This window comes from Sinohyriopsis cumingii, chromosome 12, assembly GCF_028554795.1.
Source record: "Sinohyriopsis cumingii isolate HCF-2022 chromosome 12, ASM2855479v2, whole genome shotgun sequence".
In the NCBI taxonomy this organism is placed as follows: domain Eukaryota; kingdom Metazoa; phylum Mollusca; class Bivalvia; order Unionida; family Unionidae; genus Sinohyriopsis; species Sinohyriopsis cumingii.
This window is the reverse complement of record NC_142972.1, coordinates 9028817-9047998: the sequence shown is the minus strand read 5'-3', so window position 1 is coordinate 9047998 and position 19182 is coordinate 9028817. Positions and strand designations below refer to the sequence as shown.

General features: G+C 34.6%; 1 protein-coding gene across 7 annotated transcripts in view; it reads right to left on the bottom strand.

Moving 5' to 3' along the window:
- LOC149785983 (unconventional myosin-VI-like) overlaps positions 1 to 19182 on the bottom strand; it is a 164058-nt gene that overhangs the window by 126649 nt on the left and 18227 nt on the right. For all 7 annotated transcript variants that reach the window (XM_089976243.1, XM_089976247.1, XM_089976244.1 and 4 more), the window contains exons 3-7: positions 10256 to 10325; positions 8310 to 8383; positions 4431 to 4560; positions 3148 to 3312; positions 2151 to 2248 (exon numbers count right to left, since the gene is read on the bottom strand). In XM_089976243.1, the coding sequence (XP_089832369.1) occupies positions 2151 to 2248; positions 3148 to 3312; positions 4431 to 4560; positions 8310 to 8383; positions 10256 to 10325 (537 nt within the window). The remainder of the gene's footprint in view (positions 1 to 2150; positions 2249 to 3147; positions 3313 to 4430; positions 4561 to 8309; positions 8384 to 10255; positions 10326 to 19182) is intronic.

Sequence of the window (19182 nt, the reverse complement as noted above, 5' to 3'; positions counted from 1 at the left end):
TTTCCTGTTGCTCATGTAAGTCTCTGTGCTGCAATCACTTTAAGAAACTTTTGTAAATCCAATGCCTTCTACTGAGGTGACTATCTCTGTTTTGTAACAGCCTTGACAAAGACTTAATGAGAGTCAAAAGTACTTAGACTGGGTACAAACCAGTTTTGTTTTCTTCAGTCATTTTTCTGCATTAATTTTAATTAATCCCTGGCTGCATGCAGTGCATTTGAAAGGACTGTTATTTACTTATGGTGTTTGTGTGTGTGTCTGTGTGTGTGTGCACACATGTATCTACTGCAGAGGTTGGGGGCTAATAATTGTTACATGTTTAGGCTCTCATAAACAGTAACAAGAAAAAAGTGAAGACAACAAGTTTTGTAAAAGTTAACAAATATTTTATTTCCCAATAAAAACAAGGTAAAAATGTGCAAAAGAACTTACAGTTTTAAGAATCAAATCCAAAAATAATCCAAGAATAATCCAAGAATTAAAAATTAGAAGTCCTAGTAATAAAATGCTCAAATGAATTTAAGTTCGAGTCCCGATGAAAATCCAAAATGGAAGGCAATGACGTATACTGTAGTCAGTATGGTACTGAAGTGTCAACAGTTCTTTATTGAACTACAGATAATGATATTCCAGTTTTTAATTCTGAATAAATTTTCAATAAATGTCTTTGTCCAAGAATTCTGTATAAGCACTTATTCCCAGGGAAAAGAATTAATAATTCCATAAAATAGAGTTTCCACTGAAACTGGTCACAACAAAACACCTTTAAGTGTTAACGGTTTATAGCCCAACTGAAATTTCTCTAAACATCACTACTAAATCTGGCTACTGCGCAATTCCTGTAAAACCAGAATTTCAAAATAACAACATAGAAGCTATTTACATGTCTAAAGTCATGTACTCCCAGTACAGCCTCAATTTCACTCTATAAATCCCACACTAAGAATGAATAATAAAAAAAATTTAAAGTTGGTTACTTCCAATCATGAAATAAGGACAGGAACTAGGTCAACATTTGATACAAAGTTTTAATATTAGGTTTTTGAAAAACTGAATTGAATTTCTGGAAAATATCAAATCCAGTAAATAAAATTATGTTACAATAGCATGTAATGGAATAAATATAAAAAAAAATTAACAAACAAACAATTAAATAAAATCAAATATAAATTTTAAAAAATATACATAACATTATTAATCACAAGAATTACATTAGTCAAGTGGGTGATACATTTTTTTAAAAGTAAGAATTAATTGTTATAATAATACTGCATACAATTAGGGGCTTCAACTGACATCATATGGAGAACTGGACAGTGTCAGACTGACAACACGCAACTTTATATTCTTTGACTGACTGCAGCTGAAATGGGTGCTAACTTCACAATTTGTTTAGAGTAACAGATAGGTAGACAATGTATGTAATTCAGAAACAAGTATGTGAGACAGGTGATAAGTAAAACAAATACAAAATTTTGTCTTAATTTGTCTGATTCTGATACAGGCCAGTGGGACAGGTGATAAGATCTACAAGTGATATAAGTGATTCAGATATGAACCAGTGGGACAGGTGATGAGAATTAGAACTAATGAAAGTGATTCGGATATAGGCCACTGGGACAGGTGATGAGAAGTACAAGTGATATAAGTGATTCAGATATGAGCCAGTGGGACAGATGAGAATTAGAACTAATGAAAGTGATTCGGATATGGGCCAGTGGGACAGGTGATGAGAAGTACAAGTGATACAAGTGATTCAGATATGAGCCAGTGGGACAGGTAATGAGAATTAGAACTAATGAAAGTGATTTGGATATGGACCTGTGGGACAGGTGATGAGAATTAGAACTAATGAAAGTGATTCAGATATGGGCCAGTGGGACAGGTGATGAGAATTAGAACTAATGAAAGTGATTTGGATATGGGCCAGTGGGACAGGTGATGAGAATTTGAACTAATGAAAGTGATTCGGATATGGGCCAGTGGGACAGGTGATGAGAAGTACAAGTGATATAAGTGATTCAGATATGAGCCAGTGGGACAGGTAATGAAAATTAGAACTAATGCAAGTGATTCGGATATGGGCCAGTGGGACAGGTGATTAGAAGTAGAATTGATGCAACAACAAAAATTAAATGTGCAAAATGTACCTTTCCATCAAAATGGATTTCTATGAATTTCCCAAATCTACTGCTGTTGTTGTTCCTGACTGTCTTGGCATTACCAAAAGCCTCAAGCAAAGGGTTACCTGTCAAAACAAAAATCTGACAGCATGTCATTTAGAACACAGACAAGCAGGTCTTATCAGACAGGGGAAAAGCAACATCATTATAATATTCATCATCAGTTTAACATGTATAATGCAGTTCTGCCATCATTTAAAATTGGATCATATAGACAATATTTTTAGTTCGTTATGGGTGTCTGTTCCAGTTCTATTGTCATTTAACACAGACACTTACAGACAATATTCTCTACAAGACACAGGTGCCTATTGGAATTCTCATTTAACACAGACACTTACAGACAATATTATCTACAAGACAAAGGTATATATTTGAATTTTCAGTTAACAAAGACACTTACAGACAATATTCTATACAGGACACAGATGTCTATTGTAATTCTCATTTAACTGAGACACTTACAGACAATATTCTCTACAAGACACAGGTGTCCACTGGAATTCAATTTAACACAGACACTTACAGACAATATTCTCTACAAGACAGGTGTCTATTGTAATTCTCATTTAACACAGACACTTCTACCATAATTCACATTTAACACAGACTATATTCTCTACAAGACACAGGTGTCTACTGCAGTTCTACTCTCACTTAACACAGACATTTATAGACAATATTCTTCATCAGTTACTAGTATCTAATACAGCTCTGTTGTCATGTATCAAAGTCACTTGTAAACAATATTTTTCAGTTGCAGGTGTCTACTGCAGTTCATCTATTTAACATGAAAACAATGTGAGGTTTTGTCCCTAAACTATTTACTTTTGTTCGACTGTACTTAATGCATGGCACTGAATAGTAAGATCAAACATACCTCTATTAGATAAAAATACTGTAGCCATGACATTAAAGGTGTTATTCATAGAAACACGCAAAGACGACTAAAAGATTCACTTACATTCTACAATTCTCTGTTCTATTGCCCCAACATGAGATCCATAGTTTTCTGTCAGGTATTTTAGGATGTATTTCGTGGACTCTGTTTTTCCAGCCCCCGACTCTCCACTCACAATCACAGACTGGCTTACTTTCATCACCTTCATGTCACGGTACCCCTTGTCCGCTGCACGATATAAAGTTTTTATGTTGATTCAAAACAGTTACATTCTATCTGGGTTCAATGTCAACACTATGAGTAAGTGGAAGCCACATATCCATTATAATAATGTTTTACTACAGTTGTAATGACTGTACAGTGCAGAGTCCGACTGTACAGTGCAAATAGTCCGACCTTACAGTGCAAAGAGTCTGACTGAACATGCATTTTATGTACATTAAGCTGTGCATATTTAAATAATGTGTCAGATTTACTAAAAGAATCACCAATGTGGGCAAGCAAATAGTTTAAGAAGAAGTTTTCATACGATTTATTAATTACATAATTGATTAAGAATCACAATGAGTTTGCAAAGTTAACACAATTACCAGATCACTGGAAAAAGGTCTGGATCCTCAATTTTGTCTTCAACTCAGAACTTCTTCACATCATGTTCCTGTATTGGTCTGAACGTAGTAACCCATAAACAAACCCTATCCAAATATTTGGAACCTTCGAAAATACAGTGAAACCTTTACAGACCAAAAATCACATGAGAAAAACAAGTTTTGGTTTTGAGATTTTTTTGGTTTACTAAGGTTCTCAAACTTCACTTAAACTGAAATGCAATCAGTGAATCAAGCTTCACCAGTATTCTTTTGCTGGTCTTTATTAGAAAAAATGTAAAAGTTTAGGGAACGAGCCTCGTTGCAAGTTCAAAGCCAGCTGACTCAGGATTATTTAAGCATATTGGTCAGATAATCAACAATAAACATGGACTACATTAGCCAATGACTTATTTTTGAAAGGTGTAGCTCCCGCCAGGTGTAAAAACAACTGATTAGTCAGTCTTTGTCCAGGGCATTGTTTATGTTACGAATGACCCTAGGCTATTTCCAGACACTAAGGTAACCTCATAACATGTAATATGCAGTTACTTTAATATATTTAAAGCTTTATAGGGGTGATTTCCAAGTAAAAATGAAATATTGGAACAAAACATTTATTTACATTTTCAGAAATAAAGTAATTTTGTACTGAACTAAAAGGAATTACAAGAAAATGTTTTGTTGTCAAGCGGATTTCCACTTAGTGTAATCTAGTCTTGAGGGGCTTCCCTGTCAAAGAGTGGAGTCCTTTCTTACCTATGGCATAAACATGAGGAGGTAATGTGCCGAGAGACTTCCCTGAGTACTTCTTACGACATTCAGGTGTGTACAGCTCAGGTACTTCATAATATGGATTTACAGCGATCAAAATGTTGGCTGTGTAGGTCTGAAATTTAAATATTTGTCTAAATTATGTACTACTATAATGAATAAACTAAAACACTATTATGATTTCTTGATTTAACTACCACCTGTTCTGACCACAAAATAATGAAAAGTTTACAACATCACTTATTTATAAATATATCAGAAATAAAACTTTTTACATACCAGAAATCACATAGCCAATTAAACAACTTCAATAATAATACTATCTAAAGCATGTATATATATATATATATATATATATATATATATATACACACACACACACTAAAACCCGCCCTAACAGACACCACCAAAGTATGCTCATAAAAGACAACTGATGGGTCCTTATAGTTTTTATAATTATTGTAACCTCCATATAAATGACACATACTTGAAAGACAAATTTGTATGGTTCATCGATTGGCATTTATAGACATTTATGGACAGGATTCCATGTGCTTCCAAATCCTTATGATTTTATGATATTTTGGTGTATCCAAATGGAAAAACTTCATAATTTTTATAAGTTTCAGCCTGTTTCCAGGACTTTTTGCATTGGACATAATAAATTTTTTAGAAGTAGCAGCCTGTTTTCCTGACTTTTTGGAATGGATCCTGGACTTTTTAAAAAAAATTTTGTCATTTATTTTCTGCTCGGCTTCAAGAGTTTTAAGACATGTAGAAGCATATAACTGGGCTTAAAATCCAGGACCAACAACTCCTAATTTGCCCTGGGCTTTCAAACCCCATAACAACATCTCCTAATATGTCCTAGCCTCACAAACCAGGACCAATAACTCCTAATGTATCCTGGGGTTTCAAACCCCATAACAACAGCTTCTAATATGCCCTGGGCTTACAAACCAGGACCAACAACTCCTAATTTTCCCTGGGCTTACAAACCCCATGATAACAACTCCTAATTTTCCCTGGGCTTTGAAACCCTGTACCAACAACAACTCATTTGCCCTGGGCTTTCAAACCCCATATCAACAACTCCTAATTTGCCCTGGGCTTTCAAACCCTATACCAACAACTCCTAAGTTACTTTGGGCTTAAAAACCCCATACCAACAACTCCTAATTTGCCCTGGGCTTACAAACTCCATACCAACAACTCCTCATTTGCCCTGTGCTTTCAAACCCCATACCAACAACTCCTAATTTGCCCTGGGCTTACAAACTCTGTACCTAACTCAAATTTTGTCCTGGGCTTACAAACCCTGAACCAACTACTCCTAATCTGCCCTGGGCTTACAAACCCCATACCAACAACTCCTAATTTGCACTGGGCTTACTAACCCCATACCAACAACTACTAATTTGCCCTGGGCTTACAAACTAATACCAACAAGTCCTAATTTGCCCTGGGATTACAAGCCCTGTATCACAATCTCCTAATCTGCCCTAGGCTTTCAAGCCCATTCCAAAACCTCCTAATCTGCCATTGTATTTTGTTCCTTTATGAATTTTGTAATAATTTCACTGATGCCCTGAAGTAATGCAAAGTTATGTGCCAAAATTTAAAAGATTTTGATATAGCAATCTGGCAAGATGCATTGTATTTTTGAAGAGAAAAAAAGGTGTGTCTTACCATTGCATCTTTCTCGATGGATATGAATAAAGGCATTAAATGTTTTTATTTGTGAATGTTAAAGATCCCAACATGTATCTGGGAACTTGGGTACCCACCTGTTGATAATAACCCGGGACATAAAATGAGACATAGGGTACTTATTTACCATATACAAGTTTTCTGCCAATACTTGCATAGGTAGCACTCACTTTGTTTTCAAGCTGACAATCCTCTGATTGAGCTGCAAGTACCTGTACTTTTTCAGTGCCAAGCAAAGGTGTACCTCTTCCAGTAAATAACAGACCTTAATACCATAATTTGTTTTCGCATGTGACAACTCTTTTATTCAGCGGTGAGTGTGGTACAGTGGCAAGTAGCAGACGGTGGTTATTTGATCTTCCCACACAAATTATGTGTTCAGTTGCAACCTTTAATAGATTTCACAAACTGAATGATCAAAGTGTTATTTACAAATCCCAGCCTTTAAATAGCATCCGCAAGGAAAGGAAGTCAGACAATATTTATGACCAGGATGATTTACTAGACTACAATGGAGGATTTCAGAACTTTAACAGAAAATGAGGATGAATTCTTGAACTCTGCACCAGATGACATTAGGTAGTGATATTTATAAGATACTATGAATTTTTTAAAAATTTGATTTGAGTTAAATTCAGGTTTGTACATATTTAATACAATTTCCCTTTGATTGGGTACCTGGGTAAGTGATCGTTAAGATCAATGGGAACCCAGCAGAAGTTGTCCAAATTTTTGACAGCTTCAGCGAATGTTCACTTCAGTTGTGTGAATAGTCAATCACTGCATTTTGATCTTAGCTTATTTTTAAAAGATATTAGCTCATTCAAAAGCTGGCAAATGTTAATCTTATTATTACTGACCCACAAGAAACAAAGACATTAAGACTTATTTGCGTTTGTCTTCAATCCATTCTCTGTATGATTGTTGCTCAAACAAAAACTGACATGTCTGCTCAATCAATTGGCATACACAATCAAGCATTACACATCAGTTAATGTAAGTAATTGCTAATCATCAAAGTTAATCTCTCAGAAAAGGTTGTTCAAACCATGGGGCAATGATTTATAAATGCAATAAATAATGAAAGCCTCCAACACACATGTGGTTTGGCAGTGTTGTCAGACAACCATTACAGAATTTACAATGAATAATATAATGAATTCCCCATACAAATGACTGCATTGTTCATCAACAATTATTTTTGTTGTAGTAGTTCAAACAAATAGGTGTCAAAGTGTTAATTAGTGGGTATGTACAATGAATAACGATACACAGAAATATAAAGCTTTTACTGTTAAAAGGAAGTTTGAAGCCCTGGACAGGATTAAGTCTGCAACTGCAGCAGAAGAAAATTAATCAGTGGATACTTATTGTGTATCTCTAGTTCAAAAATAGGGATCTTTCTCTCAATAATTTCTTACTTCATATTCTGATTCATAGCAGAGAAAGTTCTTGCAGTAGGAAATTTTTTAATGACCTTTGGGACTTGCACATATAGACATATTCATCTGTACATGTACTTCATGTTTCCTTACATACATTTTTCCAATTCATTGTGTTTGTATACATATAATTCAGATAAATAATGACAAAATGACTAAATATTATACTTCTCTGTCCATATTTACGAAGGAATTAGTATGGATTCACTCTAATAATGCAATCAGATCGGTTTGTGGGTTCACATGATACTTTTGAAATAATCATCCTATAGACATGTAGATCTTATATATGTACCAACCATGAGTCTCTGAATTAAAATATTAAATATGCAATCTCTGTTTTCATTATTTCTCATTCAAAATGCATTGATTTAAGATGTTAACTGTGTAAACGAAGCACAAGTTTTGTGTCCATTCCTATTACCCAACACCGCCTTTTTGTAAGGAATAAGTATGCATCATTTCCTTAACTGGCCTGTTAGCTTAAAGCATGATACAGTACATAGCATGGTCCCACTCTGTGGACCCCAAACCATCATGTATAGTGGGGTTTCACTGCACTTTCAAATTTGTACAATAGAAATTTTTAGCTGACAAGTTAGAGTTAGTACTTATTATTCTAAACAGACATCAATATGTACTGATGTTTGTACTGGTAGAGACTACAACCTTAACCTTTATGTCATTATGCTTATCTCAAACAAACACTTACGTATATAGTGTTTTTCATGTATCGGAGGCGAAGATTGTTCAGAAGAGTGGCTTCATTAAGGTACATCAACGAACCTAAAAGTCAAAATAGATTTATGAAACAACAACTTGCACAATAATATTCAAATTAATTCTTAAATATTACAATAGTTACAAAAAAATCTTAATTTTATTGTTGCTAAAAAAAATTATTTTGCAAGCATAAACTGCTCCAAATAAGAAAACAAAAATAAATTAATGCTTAATAAAGCTGCTGATTTTATAGTTTACAATGATTTTTCATGATATACCAATTTACCTGGTAACCACAAACCAGATTTAAAGACCCAATGAATAATGAGCTTTCTGTGCATACCAAGTACCACCTTGCCAAATCTACAAGTACAAAAAAATGTCGACAGAGTTACATAAACAAATTTGACTTCAAACTGAATAGACATGAATCAAACAATTTTTGTAATTTATCTAATTTTCCACACATTAAGAACTAATTACTTTTCTTGCTGTCAAGACGATCTGTGAAAAAAATGGAATTCAAAGTTTTCTTTAACATCTTGTCTGTAAAATTTGTATCTGTATTGTACATAATACAGAAGTGGCCTCGGTAAACAGGACTCCATTATATCCTTGCTTGCAAATAAAGAACATATAGTAACGTTTGGGTGTGTTTCTTCACAAATAAAAAAATACTAGCTGCAGTTCTGGTATTTGCTTTTCTCTTTGTTCAGGTATATATACTGCCAATGGAAATAAGTGAGCGTAAAGGTGAAGTTATGTTAGATATGTACTTCCAACTCAGCAACAATTCTTCTTAAGAGTGACATCCAAGTAAAAGCAATTGCATTATAGAACCTCAGCAGTAGATGGCTGCTATGGAAGAAAGAATGTATAGTTTCATTCTTAACACATTAACCCCTGGAGGTTTTTGTCATTTTCACCTGAAATTCGAGTAGGAAACACATTTTGAAAGCTATTTCTGAACAGATCTGAAAACACCTAATCCCAGGTGATCTTTCAATAACATACTGCCTAGCTGTGTTAGAAACATCATTTTTCATTGGCTATTTGGCTCGAGCATGAGCAGAAGGGTAAAAGTTAAAGTTCTTATTTTCTTTCTTTCCTAAACGAAGCCAATATTTTTCTATCGAGACCACTCTTTATTCCAAATGCCCATCTTATCATACTGATTGCAAAGGTTCATCTGTCTGTTTGCAGTTCATACTGGTTTGCCTTAGATCTGAGACCAAAAAGTCTAAAATCCAGACACAAAATCAGATTCCGGCCATGGGCAAGTTTTGGGTAGAAAAAAATTGGGTCCAAAAAATGAGGTTTTTCCCTTTGTATTTTGTAGTGCAACTAGAAATTCCAGATTATTTGGTATCATTGTAGAGCTACATCTGTCTACCTTTCTATAATGCCACCCACTTTAGTGTATCATGCATAAGCATGACGCTACAGAGCTTGGCAGTAGGCTACTACCTCCTGCCATGTTAACTCGTTGCTAGGGGTTAATGTCTTAATGTAGTAATATGTACTGAAAGTAACACTATTCTGTCCTCTCACTTTGCAAAAAAAATTATTGAGATAAGACAACAGGGTGGCAAAAATATGGTGATCCCCTTAGAAATAAAAACCATTAGATCTGGTTATCTGCCAGTCTCAGGCCCTTTCAGCCAGTAGAAATATTTAAAAAGCTAGATGGGACAAAGAAACCTGGGCTGTTGTAACCTATTTTCAAACATGGGTAAAACACTCCTTAGATTAAATTCCAACCTGAGTACATTTTCCACTGTACTGTAAAATGTTTTGGTGTCCAAAACTTTAATGTACCATTTGAAATTCATTACAAATTTAGGAAATAAGGTGTTTGGTAAATAGGAGAATCCCAATATTAAGATGAGTGATGGTGGTTGAACTTGATCTGTGATAGTAAAAGAATTGACTCACAGTTGTCTTCACAATCTTTGTTGTCATATTCCTCAGCAGGGAAACATCTGTCATAGGCAGCATTGATAGTCTGAAATTAGGACAAGTTCATAAGCAATAAGAAAATTTCACATCCAATAGGACAAGTTCAAAAGAAATAAAGACATGTTCATATCAAATAGGACAATATCAAAAGACATAAAGACATGTTCATATCAAATAGGACAAGTTCAAAAGAAATAAAGACATGTTCATATTAAATAGGACAAGTTCATAAGCTATAGACATATCTGCTGATGTGCCAACAAGTACCCAGTCTTGTAGTCATAATACCCAGTCTTGTAAACATAATACCCAGTCTTGTAGTCATAATACTCAGTCTTGTAGTCATAATACTCTGTCATATAGTTATAATACCCAGTCTTGTTGTCATAATACTCAGTCTTGTTGTCATAATACCCATAATACTCAGTCTTGTAGTCATAATACCCAGTCTTGTTGTCATAATACCCAGTCTTGTAGCCATAATACCCAGTCTTGTTGTCATAATACCCAGTCTTGTAGCCATAATACTCAGTCTTGTGGTCATAATACCCAGTCTTGTAGTCATAATACTCTGTCATATAGTTATAATACCCAGTCTTGTAGCCATAATACCCAGTCTTGTAGCCATAATACCCAGTCTTGTAGCCATAATACCCAGTCTTGTAGTCATAATACCCAGTCATATAGTTATAATGCCAAGTCTTGTAGCCATAATACCCAGTCTTGTAGCCATAATACCCAGTCTTGTAGCCATAATACCCAGTCTTGTAGTCATAATACACAGTCTTATAGCCATAATACCCAGTCTTGTAGTCATAATACCCAGTCTTATAGTTATAATACCCAGTCTTGTAGTCATAATACCCAGTATTGTAGTCATAATACCCAGTCTTGTAGTCATAATACCCAGTCTTGTAGTCATAATACCCAGTCTTATAGTTATAATACCCAGTCTTGTAGTCATAATACCCAGTCTTGAAGTCATAATACCCAGTCCTGATGTCATAATACCCAGTCTTGTAGCCATAATACCCAGTCTTGTAGCCATAATACCCAGTCTTGTAGTCATATGATTCACCAGCAGGGTAAATGCTGTTCATTCTTAATTTACTGTATATAAATACATATGATCTTTTTCACCAAATAAAACAAAATATATAAAATAAATTAATTTGGTACAAGCATCCATAATGATACAACCTATATAACAGTAAGCAATAACAGCTAGAATCTCAAAGAGAAGGGGATAAGTCCAGCAAAAAGGACACAGAATGTGTCAAATTCTTGTAAAAGGACACTTAATGTCAGGTCAATTACAGGTGACAATGAACATCTTGCTATGAAAGCTGACCAGTATAACAATGTATTATATATAGATGCTGTATTAATACAATTAAGGTTACAATTAATACAATTAAGGTTACAATAAATACAATTAAGGTTACAATAAATACAATTAAGGTTACAATTAATACAATTGAGGTTACAGTTAATACAATTAAGGTTACAATTAATACAATTAAGGTTACAATTAATGCAATTAAGCTTACAAACTGATTATCAACAATAACTTTCGCAGCATTATTTACATTTTGTTGCCACTGAATGTAACAGTTGGTCTATTGGATGCATCAAAACTCAGCAATGGTTTATATAATGAAACATTACAAAAAGCTAGGTGAATTCTAACTTTATTCAAAACAGCCGATAACAATTTTTTGGACCGAGTCTCTAAATTTTTTGTTGTTTGCATGATTACCTGGTTATTTCCAATCCTAACTACAAGCACATGCTTTCAAAAAAGTACTTGTCCAAAACAAACACTATTTATTATTGACTCGTCACACCTTAAAAAGCATTATTTTTATTCAAGTCTCAAAAATGAATTATTTTCACCGAACATTTCTTTCTACTGGTATTTGGCAAGTCACATATTGACCATGCCATATTGGCACAACTAAAGGTAAATTTCAGTAACACATTACAGATATAATATGCAAATCAAAGAGACAAAAATCTAACAAGATAAATTTAGTAACACATTACAGATACAATGTGCAAATCAATGAGACAAAAATCTAACAAGGTAAATTTCAGTAACACATTACAGATACAATGTGCAAATCAAAGAGACAAAAATCTAACAAGGTAAATTTCAGTAACACATTACAGATATAACGTGCAAATCAAAGAGACAAAAATATAACAAGGTAAACATGAGTCCCTCAAAGGGACTAGCCAAAAGATTGTTGTTTTGCCATTTTATGGATTTAATGCCATTTTTTTCAGCACACAAGCATACATGTGCTCTATTGGTGTAGAATGAATCCAGTAAGTAACACAGGAAGCTACTGGCAAGCTTTCTTGCAAATCACACTAACTGAACTAAGTCTCAAACCCATGTAGACAGACGTGAGATATCACTGATAAAAAGTTGAATGCCTTAGACAACTTGGCCACCTAGGACCCCTACTGGCCAAACGAATTTCCAGGAACTGAACATAACATTATTTTTTCTTGTTCACTGCCAAGTGTTGCAATCATCTCTGATTTTCTCGAGCAATAAGATTTTCAAATTAGCCAGCGTGGCAGCCATATTGGATTTAACACTCAGGTACCATTTTCATTTAGGACAAAATGGACACCATTAGAAGACTTTTGATAAAATAAAAAAAAAATGATATGACAATCCCTTCAGGTGAATTAGTGACAAGATCTTCAATATGTTCATTCTGACAGCCGTATATGAGGTCAGACTATTTTTATTCAGAAAAGACTAGATACAGTGTAACACAATCACTATGCTGGTGAAATGACCCCCGTTTGGCTGCCTCAGCATGTCCTTGGGAAAGACTCTCAGCTCATTTCCATTGCATGATCAAGCCTAAAATATGTCAAAAGTGCTGTTAAACCAACAAAACAAGCTTCTGGTGAAACCTCATGTATACGACTTTCCTTTAGGAGGAATAGAAACAGTATGATTTTAAAGATGGCTGCCACAGTGGCCAAACTGGATGTCAGATCAACAAAAGTTTCTTTAAGACTAACTAGACCTTGGTATAATAATAATAATAATAATAATAATAATAATAATAATAAAATTAATAATAATAATAATGAGGACTTTGTATAGCGCCTACTCTCTAGAAGCTCTAAGCGCTTTACAACATTAGACAACACCTATAACATAATGATATTATTCCACACAAAAAAACACCATGAAATTAAATTTTAAAAAACGTGCTAAAAATATTTAAGGTAGGGAACATTATTAGGTCTGAGTTTGTTCTTGCAGTCGAAATAAGTGAGTTTTAAGAGCACTCTTGAATGGGATCACTGTGTCTTTGTGTCTAAGTTCAGTGAGCAATTCATTCCACGTTGCTGAGCCCTGGTATGCAAAAGAACGTTGTCCATATGACTTCGTCTTTGTAGTGCAAATAATGAGTATACTATTGTCTGACAAGGAGCATAAGTATCTTGCTGGTGTGTACACATGGGTGAAGTTGGATAGGTATATTGGACTGGAGTTCGTCAGTGAAATGTAGCACAGAGAACAAATTTTGTGTTTGATTCTGGATTGAATGGATAGCCAGTGTAGGGTACAGAGCAGCGGAGAGGTGTGCTCTAATCATGGTACTCTAAGTATGATAAGAGCAGCTGTGTTTTGAACTTTCTGAAGTTTCTGAAGTAGATATTGAGATGAACCAGACAAAATTGAGTTACAATAGTCCAGTCTTGAAAGTACTAATGAACATACAAGTGTTTTAGCGGCATCAACTAAAGATATTTGTGAATGGAGCTAATGCGTCTCAGCTCAACATATGCAGCCTTGCATATGTTCATGACATGTTGGTGCAATGTGAGAGTACTGTCCACAGTAACACCTAGGTTTCGTAGTGATTGTGTGAATTTAATGTTGGTGTTACTGATATATATTGTTTGAGGCAAAAGATGTGACTGAGAAAGTCTTTGTGTTGTGATCAGAATGGCCTCAGTTTTGTCATCATTCATCTGTAGCTTGTTACATGTCGTCCATGAATGTGTATATACAGTTTCATGGCAATCTTTCAAGTAGTTTATGATGAGTAGTGATAAGTGCAAATGGACAGACAAACATTGGATAATGAAGGACAGAAAAACAGGCCATCCCGTAAACTGATGCCAGATCAACATCGTTTTCATTTATAGTAGAAGTCACATGGGTCATGTAGGCATTCAACACCAACTAATTAGTAATGGGTGTCTTTTTTTAGAATTTAATTCTACATTCCTTCAAGTGGCAAGTATTCACTTCATTTGGATTCGTATACATCCATATTCCTTTGGAAGGTCATTATTTAGATGCCCCAAGAGGTACATAAGGCAAATACAATGTTAAAGGACATGGACATTTTTGGACAAAATGAACCTAAAGGTGTGATCCAGTACAATCCGGATTGCTGGTCATGCGCTGTGATGACACAATGAAAACTACGCATACTGATAAACAAATTCGTACTACCCTTGGTTGTAATGATTCCACTTGACGCACTCATATTTGACCCGTTTACTACATGGCAACCGTTGTAAAAGTCCATAGCAACAGATAATTTTCATCTGGAAGTTTCTTGGTGACAGTTAAGGTGCAGAGCATTCAATAATCAGGACTGAATAGACATTGGTTAAAGAAAATTAGTGTTAAATTTTAAAAGACCAATTTATACTTAATTTAAAATGAGTAAATGCACATACATGACCCATTTGACTTGTGCTATAGCACCAACCAGTTATCATAAGACTTTCCATCTAAGAGTAGCAATGCAATTTTCAAGTCATTTGTGAGGTGGCCATATTGGATGTTAGAACACATATCTGCCATAAGACAATGTGTTATGCCAAAAAAAACATGATTTCTTTACTACCCAATCCAACCTACCCCCAAGCACAGTCATGTTTCAAAATACAAATTAACCTGCATTACCTTCAAACCACCTACTTAACTACTGAAAGCAGCAAAGACTGCATCTAACTCAGTCTGTAATTTGCCATCCACAAGACACAAACTTGGTATGTGTTTTTAATTAATGTCAGTGTGGTTGTAATTATGTGAGCATTTGCAAATATGTGCATGTGTGCTGTTATGATATTTGAGACTGCTAAGACAATCAACGTTTTTTTAAATTTTCAAGTGGACTAAATGCTTTAAAGAAAACAGATAAACTGGCACCTTTTTCACTTAAAACCAGCCTGACATCACAAGAAGTCCTCTGGTGAAAACCTCATGCTGATAAACTTTCTGTTCATAAGGAGTAGTGATAAGATTTTAAAGATGGCTGCCATGGTGGCCATATTGGATGTCCATGCAAAGCCATTTTCATCTTGGACCAACTAGACCTTCGGATGTATGTCAAGTTTCATGGCAAACCTTTCAGAAGTTGAGAAGCAGTAACTGTAATAAACTTGTGCTAACAGAAAGGTAGCTGAAGGCCATCCCACAAACTCTCCAGCTCTATTACCAGTAGAGTTTGAGTTAAAGGTGACATGGGGTGGGACATTCAGAGTTGGTGGCCAGGCACTGTGCCTTCTGAATATGTCTGGCTGGAACAGTAATAAGGATGGAATAAAAGAATAGGTATCAGAAGGGAGAAATGGACATAAAGAAGAAAATTATTCAATTAAAATATTGGAAAATGGACAGAGAAAGGTATATGTTCAGCCAGAAGAATGTATATACAGAATTTCTCCCAGTGGGACTTCTTAATAAATTTGTCAATAAGCAAATTCCAAGAACTGATGTGCCCCACTTTTGTTTAAAGTGTGAGTGTAGTTTTGTGGGGGAAATAGCTAGATGCCACTGGTAATATGGTGGTTCAGTTATGGTACATTTGTACAGGAAGACAATTACACAGAAAAGTAACAATGAAACATCTCATTAATTACTATAAAACACGGGTAGAAATATTCAGTAGCCTGGAGACTGGCACAATTAGATATTAATGCTGGGCAACCATTTCTCCCAACTGATGTGAAAGGCCAGTCAAGCAGTCAAAAATATTAGTAAAAGATGACCAAGTTCAAAATTACAATGTAATTGTATATATTTTCCAACTACCAATATTTGAACAATGCAGCAAAGAAGCATTGCATTGTGTAGGTTTTGAGTTATAATTGCCTGCATTGTGTAGATTTTGAGTTATAAATGCCTGCATTGTATAGATTTTGAGTTATAAATGCCTGCATTGTGTAGATTTTGAGTTATAAATGCCTGCATTGTGTAGATTTTGAGTTATAATTACCTGCGTTGTGTAGATTTTGAGTTTTAAATGCTGCATTGTGTAGATTTTGAGTTATAATTACCTGCATTGTGTAGATTTATTGCCTGCACTGTGCAGATCTGTTGCCTGCATTGTGTATATTTCTTGCCTGCATTTGTTCAAAGATTTAAAATTGTGTGCAACTTCAAAAAAAAAGATCACAAAATTTTCCCTCTGGACACCTAAAGCTGAGTGCTTGAATTATTTCCATATCATTCTGATTGCTGGGTAATGAATGTCTGGTAACGGCCACTGGCCACAAAAATTGTCTTGGCTACTCGCTATCTGATTTGGCAATCATACCATCGGTCCCTAAGGGTAAATACGTAAAAATCAGAGTCCACACCATTTGTCCCTCAAGGGGTGGGTGAATATGTAAACTCCTGTTACTCTTTCCATTAGCTGGACTGATGGTGAGTCAGAAGTATTCTATGCAACAGTTGAATAATATTATTACAACAAAATTATTGTCAGGAATCTGCTGGGCAAAGCTGGTATCCCCCAAAGACAACCATGAATTTTCCACACCAGACATATACATACAAAATGTGGGTCCAACATTCAGTAACCATAACTCCACCAAACAATGATAGGAAGATAATAAAATTCCACATAAGTTATATTAATATCCAACTGAAAATAAATGTTTCTCAAAAGCCAATAATTATTATTAGGTAAGGAAATTATGGTGTGAAACAAAAGTGGATGGGTCCAATAATCTGGGTCTACAACTCTGTAAAATCATTGTAATCTATGCTATCATATCTCATAAGAACTTTTAATCATCTCCAGCAGCCAATGATTGTACTCAAAAGATGTAGAGTGATCTTGACAACATAATGTTGGCTCCTTTTGTAACAAAAGTTGTTTTTGTGATTGTCTTCTGTTTTTAAACTTCAAATCTTTTAAAATGTGCAATTTTCCCCACCTCCCTACCACACAAGACATAACAGAATAAACATCTTCTGTATGATAACAAAGTAGAGGTAATAAGCTGATAAAATCCTGAAAATAATTTTGTATATTTCTTTTAAGCTCATTATGTTCTTAACATGCGCTTCTGAAATTACCTTTGTCACCCCCTAGAACAAGGCATGGGGTCAATTAAGGTGTTCAATTACAATTATAATTACAGGCATGGGGTCAATTAAGGTGTTCAATTACAATTACAGACATGGGGTCAATTAAGGTGTTCAATTACAATTACAGACATGGGGTCAATTAAAGTGTTCAATTACAATTATAATTACAGGTATGGGGTCAATTAAGGTGTTCAATTACAATTATAATTACAGGCATGGGGTCAATTAAGGTGATCAATTACAATTTTAATTACAGGCAGTTTGGCACTCATGATTACAATTAAGATTACACTTTATTTGGAAACTATACAATTACGAGTATGACTGCTTTGTATTTGCGGAAGCAAAGTAAAGTATATTTATTTGGTGCCAACTTACACCCAATGAAACAGCCTGCTAACTGAATGTGAAATTATGAACTAACAAATGGTCACCAAAAATTATAAGACAGTGTATTTTTAGAAAACTTACCTTGCATATTGGCCTTTTAAAACTACCCACTCCTTATTGTAGTAGTGAGCATTCATGGTCTTTTGTTTATGGAAACTTTTATTATTCTTACAATTATTAAGACTATAATAAGTGATTTTTTGGTTGTAATAATTACACTAGTAATACGATTATGATCACAGAGCTTCAAACATCAATGTTTACAATGATTACAGCTCGCACTGTAATTGATTATGATTACTGTTGTTGTGTTGTTGCGATTTGGATTTTTAACGTAGCTTTAACAATTTTTCAGTCATTGGTATGACTCGACCTGGGATCGAACCCAAGACCTTCCGCATCCGAGGCGGTCGCTCTAACCACTAGGCCACAGGAGCGGTAATTATGATTACTACTGTAATCAACCCAATGCCTGCCTACGAGTCATATTTTACCCATGAAAGTCATTGGCTGAGAATAACCCAGGACCCATGGAAGTCATATTGTGCTGAGAGAAAGTCACAAGCTGAGAGTAACTTTGAATGAAGTAGTACATGTATACTTAATGCATCAATAGAATTACATGTATACTTAACACATCAATAACTGTACATGTATACTTAATGCATCAATAACTGACCATGTATACTTAATGCATCAATAACTGACCATGTATACTTAATGCATCCTTAACTGTATATGTATACTTAATGCATCAATAACTGCATATGTATACTTAATGCATCAATAACTGTACATGTATCCTTATTGCATCAATAACTGACCATGTATACTTAATGCATCAATAACTGTATATGTATACTTAATGTATCAATAACTGTACAGGTATACTTAATGCATCAATAACTGTACAGGTATACTTAATGTATCAATAACTGTACAGGTATACTTAATGCATCAATAACTGTACAGGTATACTTAATGCATCAATAACTGTACAGGTATACTTAATGCATCAATAACTGTACAGGTATACTTAATGCATCAATAACTGACCATGTATACTTAATGCATCAATAACTGTATAGGTATACTTAATGCATCAATAGAATTACATGTATACTTAACACATCAATAA